Source organism: Strigops habroptila, chromosome 3 (genome assembly GCF_004027225.2).
Source record: "Strigops habroptila isolate Jane chromosome 3, bStrHab1.2.pri, whole genome shotgun sequence".
NCBI classification, from domain to species: domain Eukaryota; kingdom Metazoa; phylum Chordata; class Aves; order Psittaciformes; family Psittacidae; genus Strigops; species Strigops habroptila.
In genome coordinates this window covers 66,033,117-66,058,276 of record NC_044279.2, presented here as the reverse complement: position 1 = coordinate 66,058,276, position 25,160 = coordinate 66,033,117, and the positions used below count along the sequence as shown (strand labels likewise).

Below are 25,160 nucleotides of genomic sequence, written 5' to 3'. Positions count from 1 at the left end.
AAAGACAAACTGCAACTGACAGCCTTTGAGAACCTGTCCTTATGCCTACTCCCTGCAGCACTGTTCTTGCTAGGGAGAATTTGAGTTGTCTTTGTGTTCTGCATTGGCTTGCCTTTTGCACATTCTGCTAGTAAGACTCTGGCTGCATGGCAAGCTGTAGTGACATGTAGCAGTAGAAGGGATGGCTGATTTCCTTTCCCCACCCCTCCGCAGATGATGATTTGCTTCACTGCAGTTTGCTCTAGAATCTTTTGTAAATTGGAGCTTTCTAGATGCTAGCTGTTTGAAGTAAGTAGTGCTTTTAGCTTTACAGCTGGTTTGGGAGGAAACATTGAAGACTACTGGGTTACTTGAAAAGGAATGGTATTCTGTGGGGGGATTCTTGATGTAGGTTTCTGTCCATAGGGTACTCAGGGAGTCTCACAGACTGCCCCTTCAGAGACTCTTCCAGCAACACAGCCTGCTCAGTCCACTGCTTTAGCTTCCTCTATGGATAGGTAAGCAATATTTTCTTTTCACCAAACTGAATTATTTCAGTTTCATGTGTTAGATTATTCTTCCTTGATGATCTTTAGGTTTTTTTTTCACCAGAGATATTTTTTTCACTGAGGGTGTTCTTGATGTGAAGAAATATACTTCCTAGAGAAAAAATAGGCTTATGAGACAGGGTCTGGTAGGAGTGAATAGGATTGTCTATAGTGATTTAACTTGTAATCTTTTGGTATTTGTCATGTCAAATGGATCATAAGGGATGCTTTTTCTGTCCTTTTAGTACTTAAACAGAATCCAAACTCCAAATAGCTTGAAAACATATTCAGAAGATATGTTTATGCAACTTAGCTTGCAAGAGATGTTTAGCTAAATAATTACTTTAGAATTGCTATTCAAGCAACCTTAACTGTTGACAGGACTATTCTCCCCTGCTCTGCAATTAACAGACATCTACTGATATCCAGAAGAGAATGCCCATCTGGTAGGGTAAAAACTGTATTGTTGCAGTTACGGAGTGCATGGAAACTAATGTAAAGTTACTTTCTTGGTTTTTTTCTAGTGCGCATTCTGATGTTGCTTCAGGATTGAGTGATGGCAACGAGAATGTTCCAGCTTCTAGCGGAAGGCATGAAGGGAGAACTACTAAACGTCATATGCGGAGGTCTGTCCGCAGCCGGTCCCGCCATGAGAAGACTGCTAGGCCAAAACTGAGAATTCTGAACGTGAGTATGTTTTATTTAATGACAGTTTGGTAGTGATGATGCCTTTCTTGAGCTTCAGAATGTTTCTTTTCCTTGTCTTGTTTTGTGTCTCGCCCTCTCTCTGAGCGCACAAGCCATCCAACATTTCTTCTGCTTCTGCAATCAGTGTTCCAAATGACATCTATTAAGAGCTTTTGGAAGCATTAGATATGGCAAAATTGGCTTGCTTAACCGCTAGCGATTCCACAGGCTGTTCCAGAATATTCAATGTATCCTCAGAAAAAATGATGCTGTACATGACACCATTTATTACACTGGAAAGAGGGAATGTGTTTATATTAAACGAGTACCGTTGGTTTGTCTCTGTGAGCTTTAAAGTGCAACTCTTAAATTGTCATGCTTTTGGTTTGAGCTATTATTTTTTTCCTTCAGGTTTCAAATAAAGGTGATCGGGTAGTGGAATGCCAGCTAGAGACACACAATCGGAAAATGGTTACTTTCAAATTTGATTTGGATGGTGACAACCCTGAGGAAATAGCTTCAATTATGGTAAGATTTATTTTAGAGGTGAAGAATTGAATCCAGTGTTAATTGCAGTAGTAATATAAGCAGTCTTACTTTCTCATTCATGTTTCAGAATTGTTTTTCCATGTAGCATGGCATTTCTCACCTTACATACGCAAGCACAACTAGAAACTGGGCACAAAGTGGTATACCAAATTGACAGTTAGTATTGCATGCTCAGTTCACATGAAAATTTGCATCAGTTTTTCCTTAGAAGTGCAGTTTTATCAAGTAAATCTGCTTTTGCTGTTTTGCAGCCTGATTTTTTTAAAAACTGCAAACATATTTCTGAAAGTGCCAGATTAAAAAAAATTCTGTTTGCTTTTCTAAGAGCAAACATTGCTAGAACTTCAAAACTTATGCTTAAGCTTTGAGTGTTTTGCTGTTGTTCTCAACTGAAATGCAAGATTCTGCCCTTAAGGGGAATCACTTCATGGTTTCTGAAAGTCGGTAATGACTGCTGCTCTTGGCTTTCTCAAAGAAAGAAACCTCTCTGTTCAATGTATGATGGTCAAGCATAGAAAAGAACTTGCCGTGTAGAGGTAAGTTTTAATAAGAATACTGTTTATCATGGAACAGAACAACCCACCCCCTTTTTTCTTTATTTAAGCTCATTCTTGGGCTGGTACAATCTGAATGAAACTGAGAGTTTTAGTGTTACTGAGGACAAGAAGTAGTATCTTTTGCCAGTTTCATGGGCACCTGTGCAGCATTCATTTTTTAGCTTAGAGAGATGGTAGAATAGTATGTGATGTGTGCTGGATCCATACCTGTCAAGAGAAACCAAATCAGTGACACAGGGGAAATTATCTCTTTGCCACTAGGGGCTTTCTGAGAAAGAAGTTGGTTCTATGTACATGTATGGCAGTGTAAACAGGTCAGTCACGTGAGGTCAGGTGCCAAGAAATACAGAGAGAATACACAGATGTCTTACTTTCCCTCATACCTAAAGTCATCCTATGGAGGAATAAAAGAGTATGGTTGATTTTAAGAAAACAAAACCCATAAGTATTTGAAGACAAGTGGAAGCAAAATAAGTGCACCGTGCATCCAGAATGCAGTCACATAGTTGAAAGTGTGCAACCTAATTTAGACAACTGAATCTGGGATTTGGTGCTCATTGATTTTCTTGTTGAATGTTGAAGAAACTTTTGATGGTTAAGACTTTCTAGTTTCCTTTTAATCAGGGTACTATTAGGCGTGCCCCATATAGCTAGCTGTCCAACTGAAAGCACTGAAGGCAAGTATTCTGCATTTCAAAGGCTGATATAAGCACATCATGCTTGTCTTTACTTTCTCTGAACCAGCATCCCAGAAACTTGATGTAAAAGCAATGTTTTGGGCTTTACCTCTAAGACACTTTTTCTCTTTCCCAACAGTGACTGACAGCTTTAATTCTGTTTCATAGACTGTCTTGGAATGTTATCTCAGTGCATTATTTCAGGAAACAGAATTTTCTTATAGGTCAGACAAACTAAGAGTGTCTTTCTAAATGCCAGGTGTGTTTGTTTCTTCCAACGTAAGCAGCAGAGTGTATTTTTATAGAGCAGTATAATGTATTGAAACTAGATAGGCTAAGCAGTCTTCCTCTCCCTGTATTTGGAACATAATTAATGCTTGCATTTACATACTACATCCAGACTTCGAGTTAGTGATGTGCAACCTGCGTGGAGTAGAGGTTCTATATGGCATGTAAAGAGAGAAGCACAGAACGCAGCTTACAATATAGGATTTTTTTCTATATTATATTTTCCTTTAAATGTGGCTCTTAATGTACATTAGATAGCAGTCTGATCTTACTGCAGTTCCTCCTAATCTTAAATTTCACTGTGCTTAGCAAAGATTGAGTTGACGGTCTGGTGAATAAGTGAGATTGAATGTTGTGCCACAGCAAAGAGTAAACCAGGGCAAATACTTCTGTGCTGGAGATAATTTTAGAAACAATTGCTTTTCTCTAGAGTGTCACCATCTTTATCTTGTGTGTAGGAACAGTGAAAGGAGGGCGAACAATACTAGGAGTAAATTGCGGTTATTGAATATATTGGTTTGAAATTATTTATGGAAAATTATTGTTGCTTTGTTCTCTTTACAGGTGCAGAATGAGTTTATTTTAGCAACCGAGAGAGACTCATTTGTAGAACAGGTACGAGAGATTATTGAGAAAGCAGATGAAATGCTAAGTGAGGATGTAAGTGTGGAGCCAGAAGGTGATCAGGGTTTGGAGAGTATGCGGACAAAAGATGATGGCTTCTTTCCAGGGTCGCAGGTATGTAAAGGACAGATTGCCTTATCTGTTTGTATTTTCCATTTTGGGTGGTATGGTTTTGTGAGCAGAGCTAGCTAGAAACTGAAGCTTTCTTTCAAGCAATCATCAAAGCTTAATAAATGAAAAGATGAACAGAGAAAGCTTCGTATTGGAGTGAGAGCCTAAAATTCATTTAGAAAACTAATTAATGTAGACCTCTTGCTTTACACTTCCGAAGCTACTGAATCTCCTGACAGTCCACTAAACAGACAATATTAAATGCTGAGGCTTCATGGATTTGAGGTTACTGTGAGGTAGTACAATAAAACCCCCAGCCCTGTGCTGCTCACTAAACACCAAGAGCCTGGATTTGGGCCCTGTACCCCCCAGTGAGCTACTAAGAGATTAGATGGTTAGGAAACACAGGTTTTGAAACCGGTTGCTGGGAATAAGAAGGGGTGACATTTCCTGAATCTCTTCCTTATTCCCACCCAGAGCTAGTTTGAGACATCTGTCTATCTGTGGAATGCTTAAGGAAATCAGTTGGACTGCCTGTTAAAAAAATATGTTTAGATCAATTTGTTATATTGATGGTGACAAAGCTGAGAAGCTTTAAAAGCACTATAGCTGACGTTTAACTGGGCAGAATGCCACTAGTTTGGTAATGGTGCTTGGGTCCAAGGTACTGCTTACCTTAAATACCCACATTTCAATAAGTTAGCATTTTAAGAACTATCTTGGGGTTTTGTGTTTCAGAATAGAACTTTAAATTTTATCTTACTTTACAGAAATTAGAGTTCAAACAGCCAGATCCTACATCTTCCATGCCTCAAAGAATAGGTAAGTCTTTTGTGATTTTTTTTTTTTTTTTTTTTTTCAACAGTTACCTTTTTTCTGTTTCAGCGGATGGGTGCAGCCAAGTTTTTATTTTGTATGATGGAGTGCACATTCCGTATTGCAGGTTACGTATTCAGTTACAACCATGTATCACTAAACATCTCCCTTCTTTCTGTTTAGGGGTTCCTCCTAGCTCCTTTACCCAGGTTGTCCATTCTGCAGGAAGACGGTTTATTGTCAGCCCTGTCCCCGAGAGTCGGTTAAAAGAACAGGGCTTTTTCACATCTGCTATTCCTGGAGGAACAGAAGCTTCGGATGTGGGTACGTTATCTAAACCCATAAAACCTGATGCCCAAGATGTGTTCATCAAAACCGTGAAGTTAACTAACTAAACTGTTCCTAAAGACTTCTTGTGGTACTTGGGGAAGTAAGGAACTCTCTGTGCTGGTAAGAAGTGATTATAATTTGGGTGATGCTGTGCAGGATTCTTGGGGACAAAAATGCTCTGAAACCTTGATTCTGTATTTGAATGTAAGCCTCTATTTATAAATATTTTTTTTTATTATGCTGAGAGGTAAATGTGATCTTAGTCTAGCAATATACGTTAATACTGTATTGAACTTTTCCAGGTAGACTGACATTTTTCTGTTCTTCCAGTTGCTGCATCCCCACTCCATGGTCCTGGCATGAATCTCTCCCACTCAGCATCATCACTGAGCTTGCAGCAGGCTTTCTCTGAGATGGGGCATGGTCAAATGACAGAAGGACCTAGTACAGCCCCTCCAGTGTTCAATCAATCAATACCACCATTTCCACCTGCACTTTCTACCGGGGCAGGCAGTGGTGCACCTCCTGCATCTGGGGCTGCTTCTACAGGATCTGTTCCCTCCACCACTGGTGTTTCTCTTCCAGGATCTGTTACTTTGCCTTCAGAAAGTGCAGCTGTTGGAGTTGCGCCAAGCGCAAGTGTGCCAAGCTCTATTTCTGCACCTCCAGCCTCACAATCTGGACAGCAATCGACTGGTGTTGCTTCCAGTGTGAGCGCCCCTGCTTCTTTCTCCTTACCTACCACATCCCAGCCTGCTCAACCAGTAACTGGAGACATTGCCCCCAGTATCAGCACACCGTCATCTTTGGCACTGCCATCTACCCAGGTTCCTGGTGTCACTGGTCTTGGTGTCGTTGCACCAGTTGTGACATCTCAGTCTGCTCCTCAGATTGTGAGTAGTATGGCAGCACCACAGACATCTGTTGCCCTGTCTCTGGCTTCGAATGTGCCTTTGCAGCTTCCTCAGCTTAGTAGCAGTGGCTCTGTCTCCAATCTGGCAGAAACAACAGTTGTAAGTGCTCCACAGTCGCTGCCTGAGAGTGGGCAGTCTACGGATAAACCACACCTCTGCAATGCAGCTGGCTTATCTCTTCCCATCTCGGCACCTTTGTCATCCTCAGTAGCAACAAGCATATGTGGTTCAGTCACTCAGCCAGTGATACATCCCTTACTTGTCCCATCAGGAATTACATCAACACCTGTCCTACCCCAGATTCCAGGTGCAACACCCATGTTGCCCCAGGTTCCCTTACCTGGTGTGTTACCACAGCCGGTCACTAACTTGCCTGCAGTACAGCAAACTTTGATACACAGCCAGCCTCAACCAGCTCCATTACCGAATCAGCCTCATATTCACTGTCTGGAGGCTGATGCTGATGCTCAGTCTAAAGCTCCTGGTATTGATGATATAAAGACCCTGGAAGAAAAGCTACGGTCTCTCTTCAGTGAACATGGTAATGTGGGAGCAGCGCATCCATCAGTATCTCTGGAGACGTCGCTGGTAATGGAAACTACAGTTATTCCTGGGATACCGACCACTGTTGTTGCACCAACTAAACCCCTGACATCCATTAGCACTTGTATACCTCCGACCAGTTTGCCTCTTGGACCAACTGGCTTGCCAGTGCTCACCCCAGTTGCCACTCCCGGGCAAGTGATCACCCCGGTCAGCTATATTTCAGCATCAAGCAGCATTGCCACAGCAGTAGTGAAACCAGGGACCTCTCCTTCAAAGCCCCCTCTTAGCAGGGTACCGGTAAGAAATGCAACAATTGTGTGAATATTCAAGTATTGTAGGAAACAGCCTTCTCAAGCAGAATCCCTTTTATAAAGCAAAACATTTATTCATGCAGAGTTGTCTTCATTTAATGTAATACTGTTGTTTTTGTGTGTCCCAAGATGTGTTTTATTTTGTCCATATTGGAAAAAACAGGTCCAATTCTGTATTGTGCCTCTAAGAGTTCTCTAGTGTTGCTGTTAATTTTTCTTACTCCTGCACTACAAAGAGTGAAGCAACTGTGGTTTGTTTTGTTGTTTGGAGGGTTTTTTTTTTTTCCCAAATAGAATTTAGAAGACTTGCATTAAATAGCTTTTTATTTTGTACATGATCACTAGAATGAGACAGGGTGGTTATATGTTTCACAAAGTAGTCAGGATAGCTTAGCTTTTGCTTCTTGTCATCAGCCAGTTCCTTGAAGGCAAAGCTGAACCTTTGTTTTTTTAGTCCTCCACTGCTTATGCGGTGCCTGGATGCTCTTTTACTTCCAAATATTGGATTTGTGAAGTTTAAAAGGTACCTGTGTATCTGGAAAAAAACCCCTTTAGTGTTTTTTACTGAATTATGCTCTTCAAACAAGCACTCTTTATGAAAGAGATAGTCATGACTTACAGTAACAGCTTGAGCTGTGTCATGAAGGGTGTTACCTGCTCACTAACCAACATACCAATACATGAAATTAGACTACCTATTTTCTTTTAAATGGCTCCCTGTGTTGGGAGACAGTGTATTTCAGTTTTTAAACTATTGTAGCCCTTTCTTTTTCAAAGTTAAATGGAAATAGGTTGAAGAAAGTTTCAGGTGTTTTAACAAACCAAAATCCTTAATACTTCTTTTTGTTTCTCTAAGGTACTTTTCCACTCATCAGTAGCCTGTGTTGGTCATCTTTAGCCAGCCTTGCTATTAACCAGTTTCAGGCTGTTCAAATTGAGCTAATGGTTCTAGCATCTCTGTTCATTAGTAGTCTTTCCCTTCTAGTTTTTGTATTCAAACAAAGCAGAAAATATCTGCCATGGAGGAGCAGGAATATGTGCCAAGGAAGCTGGGCAGGGAATTAGAAAAGAAAGATTAAAAAATAACAAGAACTGGTATTGGTTCAGGAACAGTTGGAATAGTTAGAAACCTGCTAATTGCAAACCTGTAATTAGAAAGGTTTGGGTTTAAATGTAATAAATGTTAGGGGGTTTTGATTGTCAGTTGTGGAAAAACTACCTCCTCTGAAGTTTTCACTTCTGAATTAGTTTGGGTTTTTTTCCAAAGCTAAATTTTAGTTTCAGTTTGTGTGTTGGTTTTGAGCTTTATGGAGCTTATTGCTTTAGTTTTCTGGAGTTTACTAAACTGTGTGTTTTGTTTATGGGCAACCTAGTTTATGTTTATGCTAACCTAGACAGTTAAAATGCAACCTGTTTATGTTTATGCTAACCTAGACAGTTAAAATGCATTTTAACTTGTCTTATGAATTTATTTAAAGCATGTGTTGAGTCTTATAAACAAAATTATTAACTTACCACAGCTTATAAATTCATCATGCCTCGGAACGGGTAACATCTACATGTATGTCCCCAGTGCATAAAAAAGCTGAGGCAATGCAACATGGCGTAGTTCCTGCTGAAACATTTTTGGAAGGCTCGATATTAATGGAGTTTTATCTTCACGAGGCACTTATTACTGCAATTTGAACCATTAGTTAAACCATGGTAACACAGTTGCAAGCTAGAACTGGTTCTGCTTGTTGAGGACCAGAGTAGACTTTGGGCCAGTTACCCATACCCAGCAGTGCTCGGTGTTGTCCTAAGGGAAGCCGGTTGACCAACACTATAACTCATAAGGCTATCATGTGTTTCTCAAACTTCAAAGTCATGGTCGAGCCTCAGGATTACAGCTGAGAATAAGAATTGCAAATTGTGTAATGGATCACTTAATTCCTAGAACTTCCCACTTCCCTAACAATGGAAATAACTAACTGGAATGTACTGTCTGACCTGGCGGAGAAGCTTTGGTGCCTCCTTCTAACCTTTCCAGTCTCTCTAACCTCTTCCATATAACCTGGATGACTTCCCCCTACCCAGTTGCATGGCCTAGTCATCTTCTGTGGGTCATCAACAGCCTTCAGGTTCAAAAAAAAGTGATGGATCAAGAGATTGGTGAGAGGTCTATAAATCTGCTTCTTAACAAGTGGAGACATCCTCAGGCATGGCAGTTCCTGTTCTCAAGTCATGTTGCTTGGAACAATTTGCGAGAAGCACGTAGCTTGCTGTTGCTAATGAGCAGTTAACATAGATCTGTTGTAAGGAGATTGATTGCATTCTTGCACCCTTTTATAAATTAAGCTTCTCGGAAACGTAATTGGTTTTTGAAAGAATTACTGTAGCATTTCTTGCAGACTTGAAAATAATGTCCTCACGATACTTTGCTCCTGGACACAGCAGCTTGTTTAAACTGGAAATTGTGGCTGCTTGTAGATAATCTGCAAATAAAGCAAAAGCAAACAAACAACACCCCCCAGCTTTGTTGCAAAATTCCCTACAGACTCTATGCTAACTCTCCAGGAAGGAAGTCTCTACAGAAAAAAATGTTGAGGCTTCTGTTGTATGACATGACTGACTGTAGCTTGGTATCAGATCCTTCTGTTGTTCCGTGTCTGATGGACTCGCGTTTCCTCTTCGTTATCCATAGGTGCTACCAATAGGTTCTGAACTTCCGGCTGGCACTCCATCCAGTGAGCCCCTGCCACCTTTTCCAGGACCTTCACTAACTCAGGTGCTACACGACTTGGCAGATTTTTATCTGATTCTTTCCCTTTCAAAGAGCATGTTTCGATTAAACTCTCCATTGCATGTTATTAATGTCTTTGTTTTCTTTTCTTTTGACCAAGTAACCCCTTTGTGTACTGTAGCAGTAGCCAGAGTCACTTCAGCACGGATCTGGAGCTTGCCCTTTGGGATGCTGTATCCAGTGTCTGAAGTACAGGAACAATTAATCAGGCTTGGGTTTTTACTGTGTGTTAACCCGAACTTTAGAAGGTTTCTTTAAAAATGTAACACAGGTGAGTGTGTGCAGAAAACTTGAACCTGGTTTCTTCTTGGAAAGGGTTAGTAGCAAAATAATAGTTCTTCAGGGAAGCAGTATATACTGCAATGAAATGTTAATGAAAGTGCAAAATTGTTGGCTTTGCAAATTCCTGTTCTGTATTTTTGTGCTTATTCCTATGCTCTGATTACATTAGGCTTTCAGATATGCAAAAGTATTTGAAGTTCCTGATCGTAAACATGAGTTGAAATGTAATAGGGTTCCCTTGCTCAGATTCTGTCCTTGTATGCAATAGCTAGTTTGGATATTTGTATGTAAATTGGACAGGTGATCAACTAAAGATCACAAAGATTAAATCTCTCTTCACTTCTGTTTAAAAATGGGGAAAAAGCCCCAACTGTAATTGAAGGAACTGTATTAAACCAAAACTGTTTTATGGATCTTCTAAATGATGTGTAATGAGATGTAACATGGGAACATTACACTTCAATATGTGAAGAAAAACTGAAAAAAATAACCAAACAAAACCCATTGAGACATGAGATAGTTGTGCTACTTTTGAAAGAAGTTTGTAGATGAACACAAAGGTGGCTTTCTATGGAATTATATTAAAGTACACTTGGCACAGAACTATCACCATGATTTTGTATTCAAAACTGTAGAGAAGATAGGATTCAAGTTGGTACCATGTGGTGCCTGCTTAAAGCTCAGAGTGATTTTTGTCTTAAATCTAGTGTTTCCTGTGTATGTGTGCTTCTTTGAGTATTAAGCTCTTCCACCTGTGGCTTATGTCCACAGTGAATAGCCTTAGATTATGTGTTCAAAAGCTTGAATTGGAGTCAGTAATTTTATTGAAAGGAATTATTCACATAAGTTTTAATTATAATGTAAAAGTAGTTCCTGTAAAATAGCTACAGTATGAAAATTTGGAGAGTGCTTATTAGCACTATGGCCTGATTTCTTTGTTTTCTTGACCACTAAGATTTTTAATTTAATGCAGACTGAGCTAACCTTGATAAAATCCTCTCTGTAACACTCTGGTAACAGTCTTCTCTCATCTCTTGCAATGGAGCTCTTGAGTTCAAGTATCACCTGTGGAAGGGAATTTTAAAACGAACTTTAAAGGTCATGGCTCATGTTGTACAGCTAAAACTGTAAAAACTGAATTACATCTATTTGGGGACTAATCTTCAAAGATACCACTGGAGTAGTATTTCCATTTCTGTCTTTCAAACGTCAGAACCATGATTCACAGCAGGGCATGTTAGCTGCTTTCATGTAGTTCTGTTGGTTATGACATGAATTGTCCCTTTTAAACTTTCCCAGCTTTTTTCCTCCAGTGTTCTCTATGCAAAAACTCTGTCTTTATTCAGCAGTTTCTTGAATTCCCCCAGTAAATGTCATTATTTTGTGATTTCTTAAGAATCTTTCAAGTCTGAGTTTGCATAGATTTTTTTGTCCTGGAGGTTAGACTGGAAACAATCTAGCTGACCTAAGTTACAACATGCCTTAAGTTGACATCTCATGCTGTCTGTTCTTGCTTTGCCACCTTCTTGGTCTTCATCTGATGGAGCAAATGCAAATCAGTGACCTTCATAAAGGAGTCCTCACAGATGGCATCTGTGTCCCAAACTACTTCTTGGATGTCTCTTCTTTTTAATTCTAAAGCATGTTTGAATCTTTTGTAAGCAATGAGAATCCATCCGCTACTTGGAAAGTATTAGTCAGTGTGAAAAGGCAAAATTTTGTGCTCTTTATGTAAGAAAACTTTGAAAGTGAAGAAGGTATGGCTCTTGAAACCTGTCATGGAAAGGAGTGCTGCTGTATTTGGTTTTATGCAGCTGCTTCCTAGCAGGCTGAATGAGGGCCATGTTCCTGCCCTGTGAGTAATCAGGAAATGAGCATCTTCTGCTTCCAAACTGAGGAAGAAGCTGAATGACTTACATAGATCTGTAAGATGGCAGTGTTAGGAAGTAACACTTTTTTTCCCCACTGTTTACTGGGGGCAGAAGCTGGTATGCCTTTCAGCCAGTTCTTTCTGAAGCATGGTTTTGCTGAAGAGGAGACAACAATTTGGTGATACTACTTATGTGTGCTCTTAGCATTAGCAAAGGGACCTGAAGCAGCTGGTTAAAATCAGCCACTCTAAACTCATAGTCCTTTTTATTGTCATTGCTTGGAACTGGGTATGTAAGTAATATTTCCCCCCCAAACTCAAAGCACTTGTTGCCACTTATGTGACTCAACCCACTGTACCACTGCAAAAGGCGGCTCCTTCCTGTTTGTCATAGGTATTCCTGGCAGGATTTGTGGTATGGAAAAGGCACAAATATAGATCCCTTGCTGCTTGTCCTTTGCAAACAGTTTACCTAATTTCACTTCTCATTTGAACTCTAAAGCCTCTCTAGGAGTGAGACGAAATTGAAGGAGACCAACTGGATCAAATCTAATTGACTGTTCTGAGCATTTGCTGCTATCATGTAATACTATCTGGAAAATTACTGGCTTGTCTTAAAGTAGGTAGTCTTGCCTTCCTTACTGCTTCCGTCAGTAGCTCATTGCACAACTTTTTCTTCCTTCCTTTCTTTCTTTCTTGAGTACCAGAATCCTAATTTGCAGACTAGGTACGTGTCATCTCAAGACCAGTTTTGGACAGTTTGTTCCTCAGTCTTGAATACCTGTTCTACTTATTTCTTAAATGTATTTAGGTATATTTTCAAGCTTTATTTTGGTACCCTTGTTCCATAAGGATATCTTCATTTCCTGATCATTCTGATATCTCAGCTCTTTGTTTACTTGAAGAAAAAATCTTTTTGTGATCATAAGTGGTGAGAATTACATAGTATTTCAGGTGAAATGTCCTTTTTATTTTAGAGTATTATTGAATTAAGTTAGCTCACTTATCTGCTAAGCATTATAGAGGTCTGCATCTTTGTGTCTTATGTTTTTATGTTGCTGTGACCTCAGCTTCAGTTCTAGCTTTTTAATATAAAATACTTGGAAGCATTAATGATACTGAAGTTCAGATGAAAATTTCTACCCCATAGGGTCAGAACTGCAACTTGGTGCAATCTGCCAACACTTTCTTCTTCCATAGGTATCTTATGGGTATGGCCCTAATTAAGAAAAGTTCAGATTCGCTCAAAAGTATTGTATTTTAAGATATTTTTAGGTAATTTATCTTCTCTTCCCTTCCCCAATTCAATTGGCCAAGTTTGAAATATATCTTGGATGCCAACTCACAGCTGAAATCTAAGTAATAAGCACACTTAAGAGATTCTGACTCTCTCCCTTCCTCCTCTTCAAGTCAATCCATCCAGATAGCTTCTTTGAGGGAACGTGTAAGTGGTGTGTCTTTTGTTAATTATTATTCTTTTTTTTTTTTGTGTGTGTGACTGTTATCCTCAGTCTTGCTCTTTCCATGCTTGCTTTTGAAATTATGGGCATCTTTTTTAATTTTTCTGTATTCTTATTTCCTAATCGACTGACTTCAGGGTTTTAGATAATCCACGATACAGTTACCAAAAAGCGTAGAGCTTGGAGGCTTGCAGCGTCTTTGCTCAGTTCTTAAGAGTGGGAATGCAAGCTACATGCTAACTTCAGGGACAACACAAGTTCCACTTAATGCTGCTTTTCTGTTTTTTGGGGTTTTTTTTTTGGGGGGTGTGTGTGTTTGTTTTTACCAGATACGTTGCTTAAATTGCTTCCGATCTTACATGGTAAGTGTAAACATGTAGGAAGGGAATGTGATAGAAATATGGAAGCTGTAGTGACTGCTTTAAATTTTAGTATTAAATATGGCTGTTTCTCAAATGTGATGTATTTCTCCTGAACTCGGGCAGCTGTTTACTCTTTCCTTTCTCAGTCCCAACAGCCACTGGAAGATCTGGATGCTAAGCTGAGAAGAACCCTTAGTCCAGAGACCGTTCCAGTGACATCTGTTCCTGCCTGTGTACGTTTGCAATGTTGGCAGTTCAGTAGTCTTGAAAAACTTTGGTGTTATCGAGCTCTTAGGTCACTGCTTTTAATATCACTAGACCAGTCTTTACACTTTTAAAAATAAAAATGAAGAGTCATCTTCCAGTTGGTGGGACTGAGTCAACCAAAATTGGAAAAAATATCTATGTTATAATAGATGACATATTTCCTGAGGCTGGTTTTGGTATTAGTTCTTAATCTAGCTTTTGTGGTGATATCATTAACGTCACCAAACTAGAAGGGGAAGTGACTAAAGAATAAGGGGGAAAGAGCAGTATAAAAGAAGTATTGCGATATGTTAGTCTTAAACTGGGAGAGATGTTTCAAGTGTGGAACTGAAATTTTAAAAGACAATAATAACATTTGATATCAAATGCAGATAGTGATTGACATTGCAGATAGTGATCTTCAAGTGGCTACTTACGTATGACTTCTGCAAAGCAAAAGGGGATGCTCTGCTGACAGCCTTGGAGTTGTAAGGCGAGCAGAATCTCTTGTTAACGTTGCTTGTTTTGGAGGTTAAAATTCCTGCATTCATCTTGTTGTGAGTCATACTCTGGTGGGAGTAAAGATTATGTAATATATTATATGTTGTCTTTGTTGGCATTCAAATAAACTGCTGATTCTTTTAATTTACTTTGTTTTCCCCCTTGAACCTGTAGTCTGTGCCCTCAGTAGCATCTACAACGGTTACCGGGCTGGTGTCCACAGCAACACAGTCTCTGAAGGATGGTAAGACTGCCTTGATTATTTCAGACGCTTTGTCAACATGCAGATATGATCTAAAATTGAACAGACTAACAACTTGGAAGGATATAGCCTCTTTTAGTAAGTCATATGGTGGCAATTCCCTAAGGATCGTTTTAGTTTTTAGACTAGACAAGACTGAAATTTTCCACCGTAGGCCAGGAGAGGGGAATGATGTATGCATATTATAGTAACTCATTTAGGATTTAAAGCTGTCCAAAATGCTAAATTGAGACTTGCAAAGAATCTCCAGTATGCTGATAAGGTACAGCTTCAGGATTTGAAGGAACAGCTTTCTGTCTTGTGTTATGTTCCTGGCAACAACATGAAGACTTCTCATTTTGTGTCATTGTGCTGTGTTCTATGTGTAGGATACCTAAAAGTGTTTCCTTTCTATTTAAAAAAAGAAATGAAGGTTAAACTACTATCTTTCATGTCAGTATTCCCCTAATAGCTTTAGTTTTTAAAATCTTCCTTTTAAAAAGAAACAGTTCATGTGGTATTAAAATTATTACCTATCTAATAAATGTTATTGCTCTGAAGTTCAATGACAAACCTTCAAAAGCTAATAAAAGCAACAGGAAAATAATATGTTGTCATTTTGGTATGCTAGTGAACTAGATTGTAGAACTCATTTGTTTGGTAGAAAATGAGTTGGGTTTTGCCTGCTGAAGTTTAGAAGGTAAAAGTAAACAAAACTTCCTTAACGAACACAGAACGCTGCCCAATAGAACTCATTTAAAATAGAATGTTATTTCTCAGCTTTGTAACCTTACACTGCCAGTGTATACAGCAACAAAATTAGGAGCTGACACCTAAGAATCCAGCTCTGAAAGCTTCAGGCAGACTGCTTTGAGTAAATGTGGTTTATAGCATTTCTCCAACTTGCCACTTTCCTATTAATAAATTGTCTCTGACATTTGTGAAACTTAGGTAGTCAGTGTGGGTATTGAATTAAAACAAGCTTTTTATTCTTTGGATATTTCACATCCCTGTTAGAAATCAGTGTGTACATTTTTTTTACTGCTATTTATAAGTGCACTTTTAGCAAGTATACCGTGCAGGGAATCTTGATAGAAAAATATTTCATTTTAACAGCATGTCTTGATATTCTGTATCTCTAAAAAGAGGTCAGGTTGCATGAATGCCAAGTCCTGTTAGGAGTTAATTGATAGTTAAGTTTGAAGTAGATAAAAAGAAATGGTTGGAATTCAAATAATTGGTTGCTCATTTTCGTTAAAATGCCATTCTCCTTTTCGTTACCTTCAGCGTCATGTGGTGGAGAGAGCAGTGCTATGGCTACCACAGCAGGAGCTGGTGTTCTTAAGATGGGACGGTTCCAGGTAGGAGATGTTAAACTCATTTGGTTGTTGATACAGGATCTTCTAATAGTTCCTGCATAGTTCCAGCAAAGTGGGCCTCATGGTGGATTTTTCTGTGGGGAGAAAAATGTCTATGTTGAGCTTGTGAATGCAGTGCTTTGTGCAGGTGCTGTTTGCATTCAGGGCAGAGATTGCACTCCATCATGTAGGTCTAGAATTGTGAATACAGCATTTTACCATGTCAGGCTTTAGCTGTGTAACAGTTGGCCTTGGTCTTAGTGCTCGCTGCTTTTTGGCTAACAGTGCTGGTGTGTTCACTGTAGTATGTCCTGTTTTTGAAGGAAGTCCCCTCTGAATCTGCTGTATTTCTTGGAATTAATCCTCCACTTTGCTTAGAAGTACTATTTTGTGTGGCACTGTGTTACTTGGAGGGAAGCAGTAGCTTGCTTTGTGGCATACCAAGGAAATGAGTTATTTTCTCCTCTCAGATGTATCTTACTATTAAGCTAAACAAAAGCATCATGTTAAGGAAGAACTAAGAAAGTCTGCATGATTGTATTTCTATTCTAGGTGTCTGTGGCAGTGGATGATGTGCTAAAAGAGGGTGACAAACCTGAAACTAAGCCGGTGCCATTTGAAACAACCTCCACTGATTCTTCATCTCTTTCTGGCAGTAGTCCAGAGAGTACACTGGTAAAGCAGGCTGGCAGTCGGAAAAGCGAGGCTGTTGTTGACTCTTCCTTGGGTGTGGTAGATAGCATTCCTCAGACAGTTCCTGTGCTGCAATTACCAGTAGATGTTGGTCAGCCTACTAAGGTTGGGCGCTTTCAGGTAACAACAACAACGGATCAAGTTGGGCGCTTTTCAGTGTCAAAGACTCAGGATGAGGTCAGCTGCGCAGAGAAAGAGCCAATGACTCTTCCTCTCTCTGTGGGCTTGGAAGAAGTTGCGCCTTCAGCTGCAGCTCCGAAGACAGACTTGGACTCGGGGCAGTCCCCACACATGAATGGTCCGTCCTCTGAACCAGAGGCAGCCTTCTTGAGCGGGATGGCTAAGGATTTGGATGATGGCTCGGGGAGCCCAGATTCCCTTCAGCCCCTGGGGTCAAAGATCAGCCTCCCTGTTCAGAGCCTTAGCAACTCATTCAACTCTTCCTACATGAGCAGTGACAATGAGTCGGATATTGAAGATGAAGACTTGAAATTGGAACTCCGTCGGTTACGGGAGAAGTAAGGCTTTTTTACCTTGTGTGGTCATGTCTGAAATACATGTAACAGGATTAATGTGAATTTCATCCATGTTCTACTTTTCACAAAGAACAGAAGTAAACTTCTTTAAAAGACTCAACCTTTGATAAGTGTCAGGACCCATTGCCAGTATTAGTGGGAAGTAAGGTTTTTTTAGTAGGAAAGTGGTAGTACACAATTATGACAAAAAAGGTATATGTGTGTTTCTGTGCTTAATTTTTTAACTTGTGACCTTGTTGCATGTGTTTAGATTAATTGCTGCACTGTGGGTAAGAGTGCAGATATGTGGAAGTTTTGCATATCACTGAAGTTTAGTAGTTATTGGTGAATAGTGTGTGTCTCATTTGAAAATGACACACAATTCTGTATTTCTGATATGCATTTCTGGCACTTCCAGTCATTCTCCTTTTCCTGAAGGATCCTTGTTGGCTTACAAAAAACATTTAGAAGTCAAGCAGTGTGACCTACTGATTTATTTATACTGAAAGTCAAACTTTTTTTAGGGCAGCTGGTGATTTTAAACCTTGTGTATGCAACTGCTCTGAAAAACCTCCCTAAGGCAAATAGAAATGTAGATGTCTCCAAGGCCATATTCCTCAGAACATGACTAATCTAGCTGTTCTTGTAGCATTTAAGTGCCAAATTATTTGATCTTCTACAGTGTAGGTGTATGGGTTTTTTGTACTTCCATTTATCCTGGTTCTGTGATTACAGCATCGGGAACTTTGTGCTGGAATTCTAGCCAGGGTTAGAGCACAGCAGAAAATGGCAAGTGTCCCACCATGTGTGTTCAGTGGTTATTTGTGGTAAAGATTTATTTCTTCCATCCTTAAATGTTGATGAGAGTTTGACCGAAGAAGCTCGTCAGGCTTGACTGGAGGGCAGGGGTTGTATGCATGCATGTATATACATAGAATTTTGGGTAAGTCATACTCTTTTGTAACTTGTTAGGCACCTTAAAGAGATCCAGGAGCTGCAGAGTCGCCAGAAGCAGGAGATTGAGTCACTATACATGAAATTGGGAAAGGCCCCACCTGCAGTAATTATTCCCCCAGCTGCACCACTTTCAGGAAGGAGGAGACGACCTACTAAAGGAAAAGGCAGCAAGTCCAGTCGTAGCAGCTCACAGGGAAATAAGAGCCCTCAGCTATCAGGTGAGACTTACTTCAATTTTTTGAGTGGATAAAACAGACAAGGTACCATCTTTCATTCCTAGATCTATGTCTGTGTCTCCATCTTGTCTTTCTTGGGGGGGTGTGAGGTGTGACCCAGTTCCTCCACTACCTGGACTACTAGATCATTTTTGTAATTGTTTTTGCTATTTGGCAGTCTTGCTTGTGAGTTGTGTAATCTGCTGAAAGATGCTGTTCTGTAAGAGCAGTTTTAAAGTTGTGATTTGATTGATTTTCACTACCTTAGTAGCACTTAAGCACAGTATTACTAGTGTCCTTGCACTTCAGAAACGTAGCCGCAGTTGATGGGTGTTAAAGCAGTGATTTTTTTTTTATTTAATGGAGTTGCAATTTTTTTTGTACTTACATGCTGAGAAACAGTTTCAATTGTCAAGGCTTCCTTTCTTACTAAAACCATTTTTATAATAAACAGAACACAGAAAAATAGTTCTGTTTCCTGTTTGAATTACATGGATGTCTGATGCTTGCTGGGTAATTGTAGATGTCTGTCAAATCCTGCAGCATTGAGCGAACAATGTTGGAGGGCCATACTGTGACCAGGAGTATTTGTTACTGCCTCTTGCACATTCACTTTGGTAATTCCACGTCATGCTGCAGTTTCTGTATCCAGCCCCCCTGGCTGCTCACTTTGGTTTTGTTATATGATATGGGAGCTGTGTGTGAGCATGTGACAATGAGCTAGAACAGAGTTGCCTTAAAACTTAATAAATAAGAATTTTTCTAGTCTTAATGCTTTCTCAGAAACTGGAGCAGTTCCCTCCCCCTGCCTACCCCTTTCTTGCCTGGATTGTCATGCTTGACCAGATGGTGATAACGATTTTTTTCTGTTAGTAAACGTTCCAGTCAGTCTTTCCTCTGTTATTACTCCTGTCCCTGGGGAACAATGATAGAAGCTTTGAAAATGATGTGGAGAAACTGAAATGTTGAATGACTTTTTGCCTTCCTCCTTCTTCTAGGCAATCTGTCAGCTCAAAGTGCACCATCGGTCTTGCCCCCTCAGCAGACTCTTCATCCTCCTGGTAGTGTGCCAGAGACTGGGCAGAACCATTTGTTACAGCCCCTCAAACCTTCACCTTCTAGTGAAAATCTCTACTCTGCCTTTACCAGTGATGGTGCCCTTTCGGTACCAAGCCTTTCGGCACCAAGCCAAGGTAAGGCTTTGGATGGAATTCGTGTCGAGTCTTGCACCTTTGTTACTGGTGAACGAATGACCAACTTGATGACATTTGATTTTTAATACATCAGGTAAATTAGATTGATAGCCTCCAACCTATGCATGGAGGCTGATAAGAGTGGGGGTTTTTGCAGCTAGATTTCTACCTGCTCATGTAGGTGAAGTGTGAGGTGGTTGAAGTTATGAATACGTAGTGCATGGCCCTGTCTGCTATAATGAAAGCACCAATATAAGAGAGTGCAGTGTGGTGGTGGTGAGCAGTGTTCTGCTGACCTGGGGGAAAGGCATTGGCTGAAAGGATGAGGAGACAGATGGTAATGGGGGTTGGAAATGTGAAGCGAGACCACGGAAGGGGCAGAGCAACTTTGATGTTTACAGATAATTGAAGTGGTAGGAAATTTCCGAAGACTCAGAGCCCTTTTAGACTTCCAAATTGCTTTGGCTGTTTCTGTCAGTGGAATTTTTAACAACAAAAGGTAAAAAGGCTCATGGTCTGCAATTGTGAGTTAAACAGTTATCCTGGAAGGAAGAGTTAGTGTAGGAGGATGGAATGATAGGAGTAATAAGTTGTTAATTTACTCAAGTTACTCGCGGATTGCTTAGTATGTTATCAAATAATTTCTCAATTGCAGCTCTGATTAATTTGGTAGGGAGGGCTTTTTTGTTTGCCAGCCATTAAGGGGATGACAGCTTGATTCCTTTACTTCTCTGAACTTAGCTGTTCCAGGCTTCTTTTTTTTTCCCATGAACACCTTTTTGGAAAGCTTTGCCACAGACTGCCTGAATATATCAATTCTAATGTGTTTTTGCTGAAATTGGAGAAGTACAGACAGAAAATGGAAACAGACTTTTTGGAAGAATTTTCTGTAGAGGTGTTTTTTTAATGAACTGTTTCAAGTATTTCCGAGGTACATGAATCATCTCCTTGTATCTAGAGTTGCGCAGTACCGCTTCAGAATTGGATACTTCTGCCAGGATTTGGCTTTCCTATAGATTGTAACCTTATTGTTGGGTTATGTCCCGGAGAGTAACACAGCAGACTTGGCCTCGTGTCTGGAGGTATTAGAGGGAGTCTCTTCACTCTGTATATTGTCTACATACTCTTTGGTCCCCAGTTTGAGGCTTATTCTTGTGTGTCATGTTAATGCATTTCACCCTTTCAACCTCAAGTTGCTAACATCTTGTAGTGGTGTTCTGTCTCTTCTCCTCTCCTTTCTCTGTTCTTCCCGTTTTTGTTTTCTCACAGGCTGTGCGAAGTTTAACTGTGCATCTGAGAGAGTGACGTTCAAGCCTGGTGGCAGGAGGACCCGATTTCTGAGTACGCCCTGCTTGGCTCTTTGTGTGTAACACCTTTACTCCTTCCTTGTCTGTTTTTTTGTTTTGTCTTGTTGTTTGTTTGGTTTTTTCCTGCTGCTTGGATCTGTTTCATGCAGCCCATTCTTATCTGCCACTTTGTATTCCCTCCCATCCCATGGTTCAGCTGAGCTGCTCTTCGCACGCCTTTAGAAGTTTGGGTTCTCGTGTTAGGTATTCTCTGTTGTTAAATACATAATAACAAGTACTTATTTCCATTTGGTGGAAACTTTCAGGACAGTTCAGTGAAGTGACAGAAACTGGGGAGAGTTAGCAAGTTGTGGGTGCACAGGCATTTCTTTTGGCCTGCCTTAAGAATTACGCTTCAATGTATCTTAGCTGACGTGAGGCTTGGAGGAGAGGTAGTCTTTCTAGTGGAACAGTGAGGAAGATTTGTTTTCCAAATTATTCCTTTGTTGGACACTGCTGTAACTGGTGGGGGAATATATTGACTTCCTCCAGCAGTGTCCTTGCAGCGCAAGTTGGATGTGGTTTTGCATGTGCTCAGCACTGGTGCTGATTACATTGCAGAGCATTGAAGCCACCTGTAGGCAGTTAATACTGACTTCTTATGATCATTAGCAGGTGGATTGCTAAAGATTAAAGTGCTGAGGGTTTTTAAAATACTTAGAGTATATTTTCAGGCAAACTCAAAAGATCCTTACCTGGACCTGGGATCCTTACCCAACCTACTAGTGGGCCCAGGTTTAGCAGCTTTTACTGTAAATTCGAGATACACTAAATGTGGAAAAAATAGCAGTAAAGGTGGGTAAACAGACATCTTCGGACATCCTGTTAACCCTCACAAGTTACCTTGCAGCTCTTCTCAAAATCCTTTCATTTGTACTTACATTAGGCCAAACTTAAAAGAGAGCCTCAAACTTCTGATGTGATTGAAGTAATGATGCGCTTGAGCTGAGGCTGCTGATGTGATGCTTTTTATTGGCAGTGCTGCAACACCTCCCATGCTGCTTCTGCAGGCTGGACCCTTTAAATATCCGACGTGTATTTCCCACCCTCTGGAGTGACTTGATATGAGAAAGCTTTAAGTGCTGTAAAGAGAGTTCCAGTCGCTGCACTGCATGACATGCATCTGTAGCATCTGTCTGGCTACAGTTAGCAGTAGCACAGCTGAGCTGGTGTCATGTGCAGGAACTGGGCCTGGCCTTCTGCAGAGACAGCTGCAATGCAACCAGCTCCATCCTCTGAGAAAGGGACCCAGGCAGAGGGAGTGGGATTTTTTCCTGGCTGTTCAGTTTTGCAGTGATACCTCTATCCCACTTCATTGGATTTGGGGATATAAGTACTAATAGTATTTAATTTCTCAAATTGAGCCGCTGGGTATATTAATGTGCAGGTGTGCACTGACATCTGCAATCTCAAGTTTTATGGTTCCTTTCTTGGAAGAAGTTAAATTCTTACCAAAGCTAACTTTAAAAACTCATCTTAAGTCTGGCCTGTTCTTTTTTGGAGTAGGGAATATAAAGAGCAGCCATTCTGTTTCTAAAATTGACAATGAACTGAATATATGAGAGCATCATTTACTTATAAGGCCTTGGCTTGCTGCAAATCAACCATCATCTGGCTGTAAGAGCACTTTGGCATGTGTTTCTCTTGCTTGTGGGACTGGTGTTAAGGGAAATGGATTCTTTTCGAGAAGTGTGTTGTAGCTGTCCTGTAAAAGCAGGTAATGCTTGGCATGGTGCAGCTCAGCCTGGCACTCAGCTTACTGCAGGTTGCTTGCTTCCTGGAGTCTTGTCCTTGAAACGCTAATGCAGACTGTTGTGGAGAGTGACAACTGGAGAAGATGCTGGGTTAAAATCAGCAGTGTGGAGGAAACAGTGCAGTAATTGATGCTTTTAACTGTGCAGCTGGAGAAACAGAGTGGTACAGCTTGGCAGGGAATGCCTGGACCATTTCACAGATCTGAGAACATAAGGTGGCAAACTAAAAGCACTTGACCTTTCAAATAAATGTTTCTCATGTTGTAAACTGGTCAGACTTTGATAGTTGTAAAATGCTTCCTACATCCTGACAAACATGGAAGATGTAGTTGCTTTTCCTTTTGGGATAACAGCCAGTTGTGACAGGAACGTCTACTGACATTCTTCACTACAGTTTGGGAAGAATAAATGTAAGAGGCTGGCTGGGCCTCTTCTTCTGAAAGCACAACTGATTAAACTGACCAGTCTTTGGGTTTTTCCTCAAATGTCCCAGTAGTGACTCCAGGAGCCCTGCTGTGCTGTCCCCTCTGTTTCTCACCAAGCTTTTTGTACTGTTTCCTGATACTAAACATTTCTCACTGTTTCTCTTATCTTTAACAAATTACTCTCTCTTTGTGCTTCAGGGAAGATGGTGAAAAAAGTCTGTCCTTGCAACCAGCTCTGTAGTAATTATCTTATTTCTGTTATCCCCGATTCCTGATTGTAAAGCTATTCATCAGCTTTTTCTGGTCACTGAAGCCTTACCTCCCTGACTCTGTCTCCAGCACAGCATCTGTCTGTCTATGTTATGCCCTCTAATGTGTACTCCGTCGTCAGCATAGTGAATAGTCTGGCTATTTCTCTCACAGACAAGTGGAGGCAAGGCAGAACCTCACCTTCACTGTGGAACTCTGCTCATCTCTTAACGAGAGCGAACTGAGCATCGGGGTCAGTTGCTCGCTGTAATGTGCTAGACTTGTACCGTTGAGCAGCTGGTTTGTTTGCAGATCTGATGGGGTTTGCCACCTCAGTGATGGATCCAATTGCAGACAGTCCTTCAGCATTTGAAAAGAGTAAGAGTAAGCCATCGGAGATCTCCAGTGCATCTCCCAAAGCAAGAGATGTTGGGAAAAGCCTGTGTGTGCTCATGTCACTCAAGATTGTTGTAAAGGTGTCTTTTGGCTGCTGGTTTATGTGGGTGAAAATAAAAGGGCAGAATGAAGGCATTAATGGTAGCGAGCTGGAGAGAGAGAGAGGCAGGCCTGTTTCACTTCAGATCCTTCATGTCAGAGCAGAACTGGGGACGGCTGCTGTGACCGAGCAGGAATGTGGGGGGTTGTTTCCATTGAATGCTACAAGTTGAAGCACTTCCTTTTCAGACTCTTCTGGATGGCAGTTTCTGCAGGCAGTGACTACGTCAGAGCTAAAATGTAAAATTCCTGAGAAGTCATTTTTTAAATTGACATTACCTGGGAGCTTTAGTGATTGTACAGCTCACCTATAACGGTGCAGGCTGGTCTGTCAGTGACCCAAGATAGGAGCTCCCTAATGAAATGGCTTTTGGAGACAAAGCTCTCGCAACCTCTCACCCTTACCCTCCGAACCAATCCGGTCCTTTCAAAACACTTAAACTTTCTTAAATGATCTTTCATATCTTCAGCTGAATGCACTGTAGTATATACCTCGATTAATTCTCTCCCTTCTGAGGCCTAAGGAAGCCCTCCAGCATAGGCCCAGGATCCAGTGTGCTGGTTGATTGAAGTGGAAATGTGAAATACCAAAAGCAGATACTGGCCATCATGAAGAGGATGGGAGCAAGTGTATCAATCCCTGCATGAACCCTCACAGTGGAATGTGATTGTTACTGGTTTTGGCAGCTCCCCCCGAGTACCTCTTTCTTGCTTTTGCCTCATTTGTCTTTAATTTCACCTTTCACATCATTGCGCTTATTTAGTAATGGTATTCTGAGCCCTTTCCACATGATAAATGCTTAAGGTTCTTGTTATTTCGCTGTAGATTTCCCTTGCCACCTTACCGTGTGTTCCTGTTATTCCTCACCTGTGCTGCCGCTGCACACCCTGGTTAGGGAACCTGTTTCTTCACTTTCCCTTTCATGTGTACTGTTGCATGCATTTGCCTGCCTGTAACAACTGCTGCCCCCTCCTGTGGGCACCCAGACTGGGAGCCACTTCCATGCCTGAGCTGGAACTGGTGAGAGGGTTACATATCCGTCCCTCCTCAGCACTACTAGAGGCAGTAACACTTTGCTTATTTGTCCTGCATAGTAAGTACGTCACCTTCCTAATTCACTCCTCAATATGAAACATTCCTGCAGGGGTTTGGAGCCAGTTCTTTCTTTGATACAGTGGTTGCAAGGAATGTGGCTGATAGCCAGGGAAAGCGGAACAGATGAAGTAGCTGTCAGGCAAGAGACAGCAACTCTGTCATTCAGCCTTTGCAATAGAGAGA

General features: G+C 40.8%; 1 protein-coding gene across 1 annotated transcript in view; it reads left to right on the top strand.

Annotated features, from left to right (window-relative positions):
• Positions 1 to 25,160, top strand: part of WNK1 (WNK lysine deficient protein kinase 1) — a 104,808-nt gene that overhangs the window by 74,889 nt on the left and 4,759 nt on the right. The window contains 14 exon segments of the mRNA XM_030479685.1: positions 406 to 497; positions 1,052 to 1,214; positions 1,626 to 1,742; positions 3,850 to 4,023; positions 4,791 to 4,842; positions 5,020 to 5,160; positions 5,497 to 6,923; positions 9,621 to 9,704; positions 13,840 to 13,926; positions 14,615 to 14,684; positions 15,969 to 16,042; positions 16,592 to 17,250; positions 18,220 to 18,422; positions 19,418 to 19,612. Coding sequence (XP_030335545.1) covers positions 406 to 497; positions 1,052 to 1,214; positions 1,626 to 1,742; positions 3,850 to 4,023; positions 4,791 to 4,842; positions 5,020 to 5,160; positions 5,497 to 6,923; positions 9,621 to 9,704; positions 13,840 to 13,926; positions 14,615 to 14,684; positions 15,969 to 16,042; positions 16,592 to 17,250; positions 18,220 to 18,422; positions 19,418 to 19,612 — 3,538 coding nt within the window.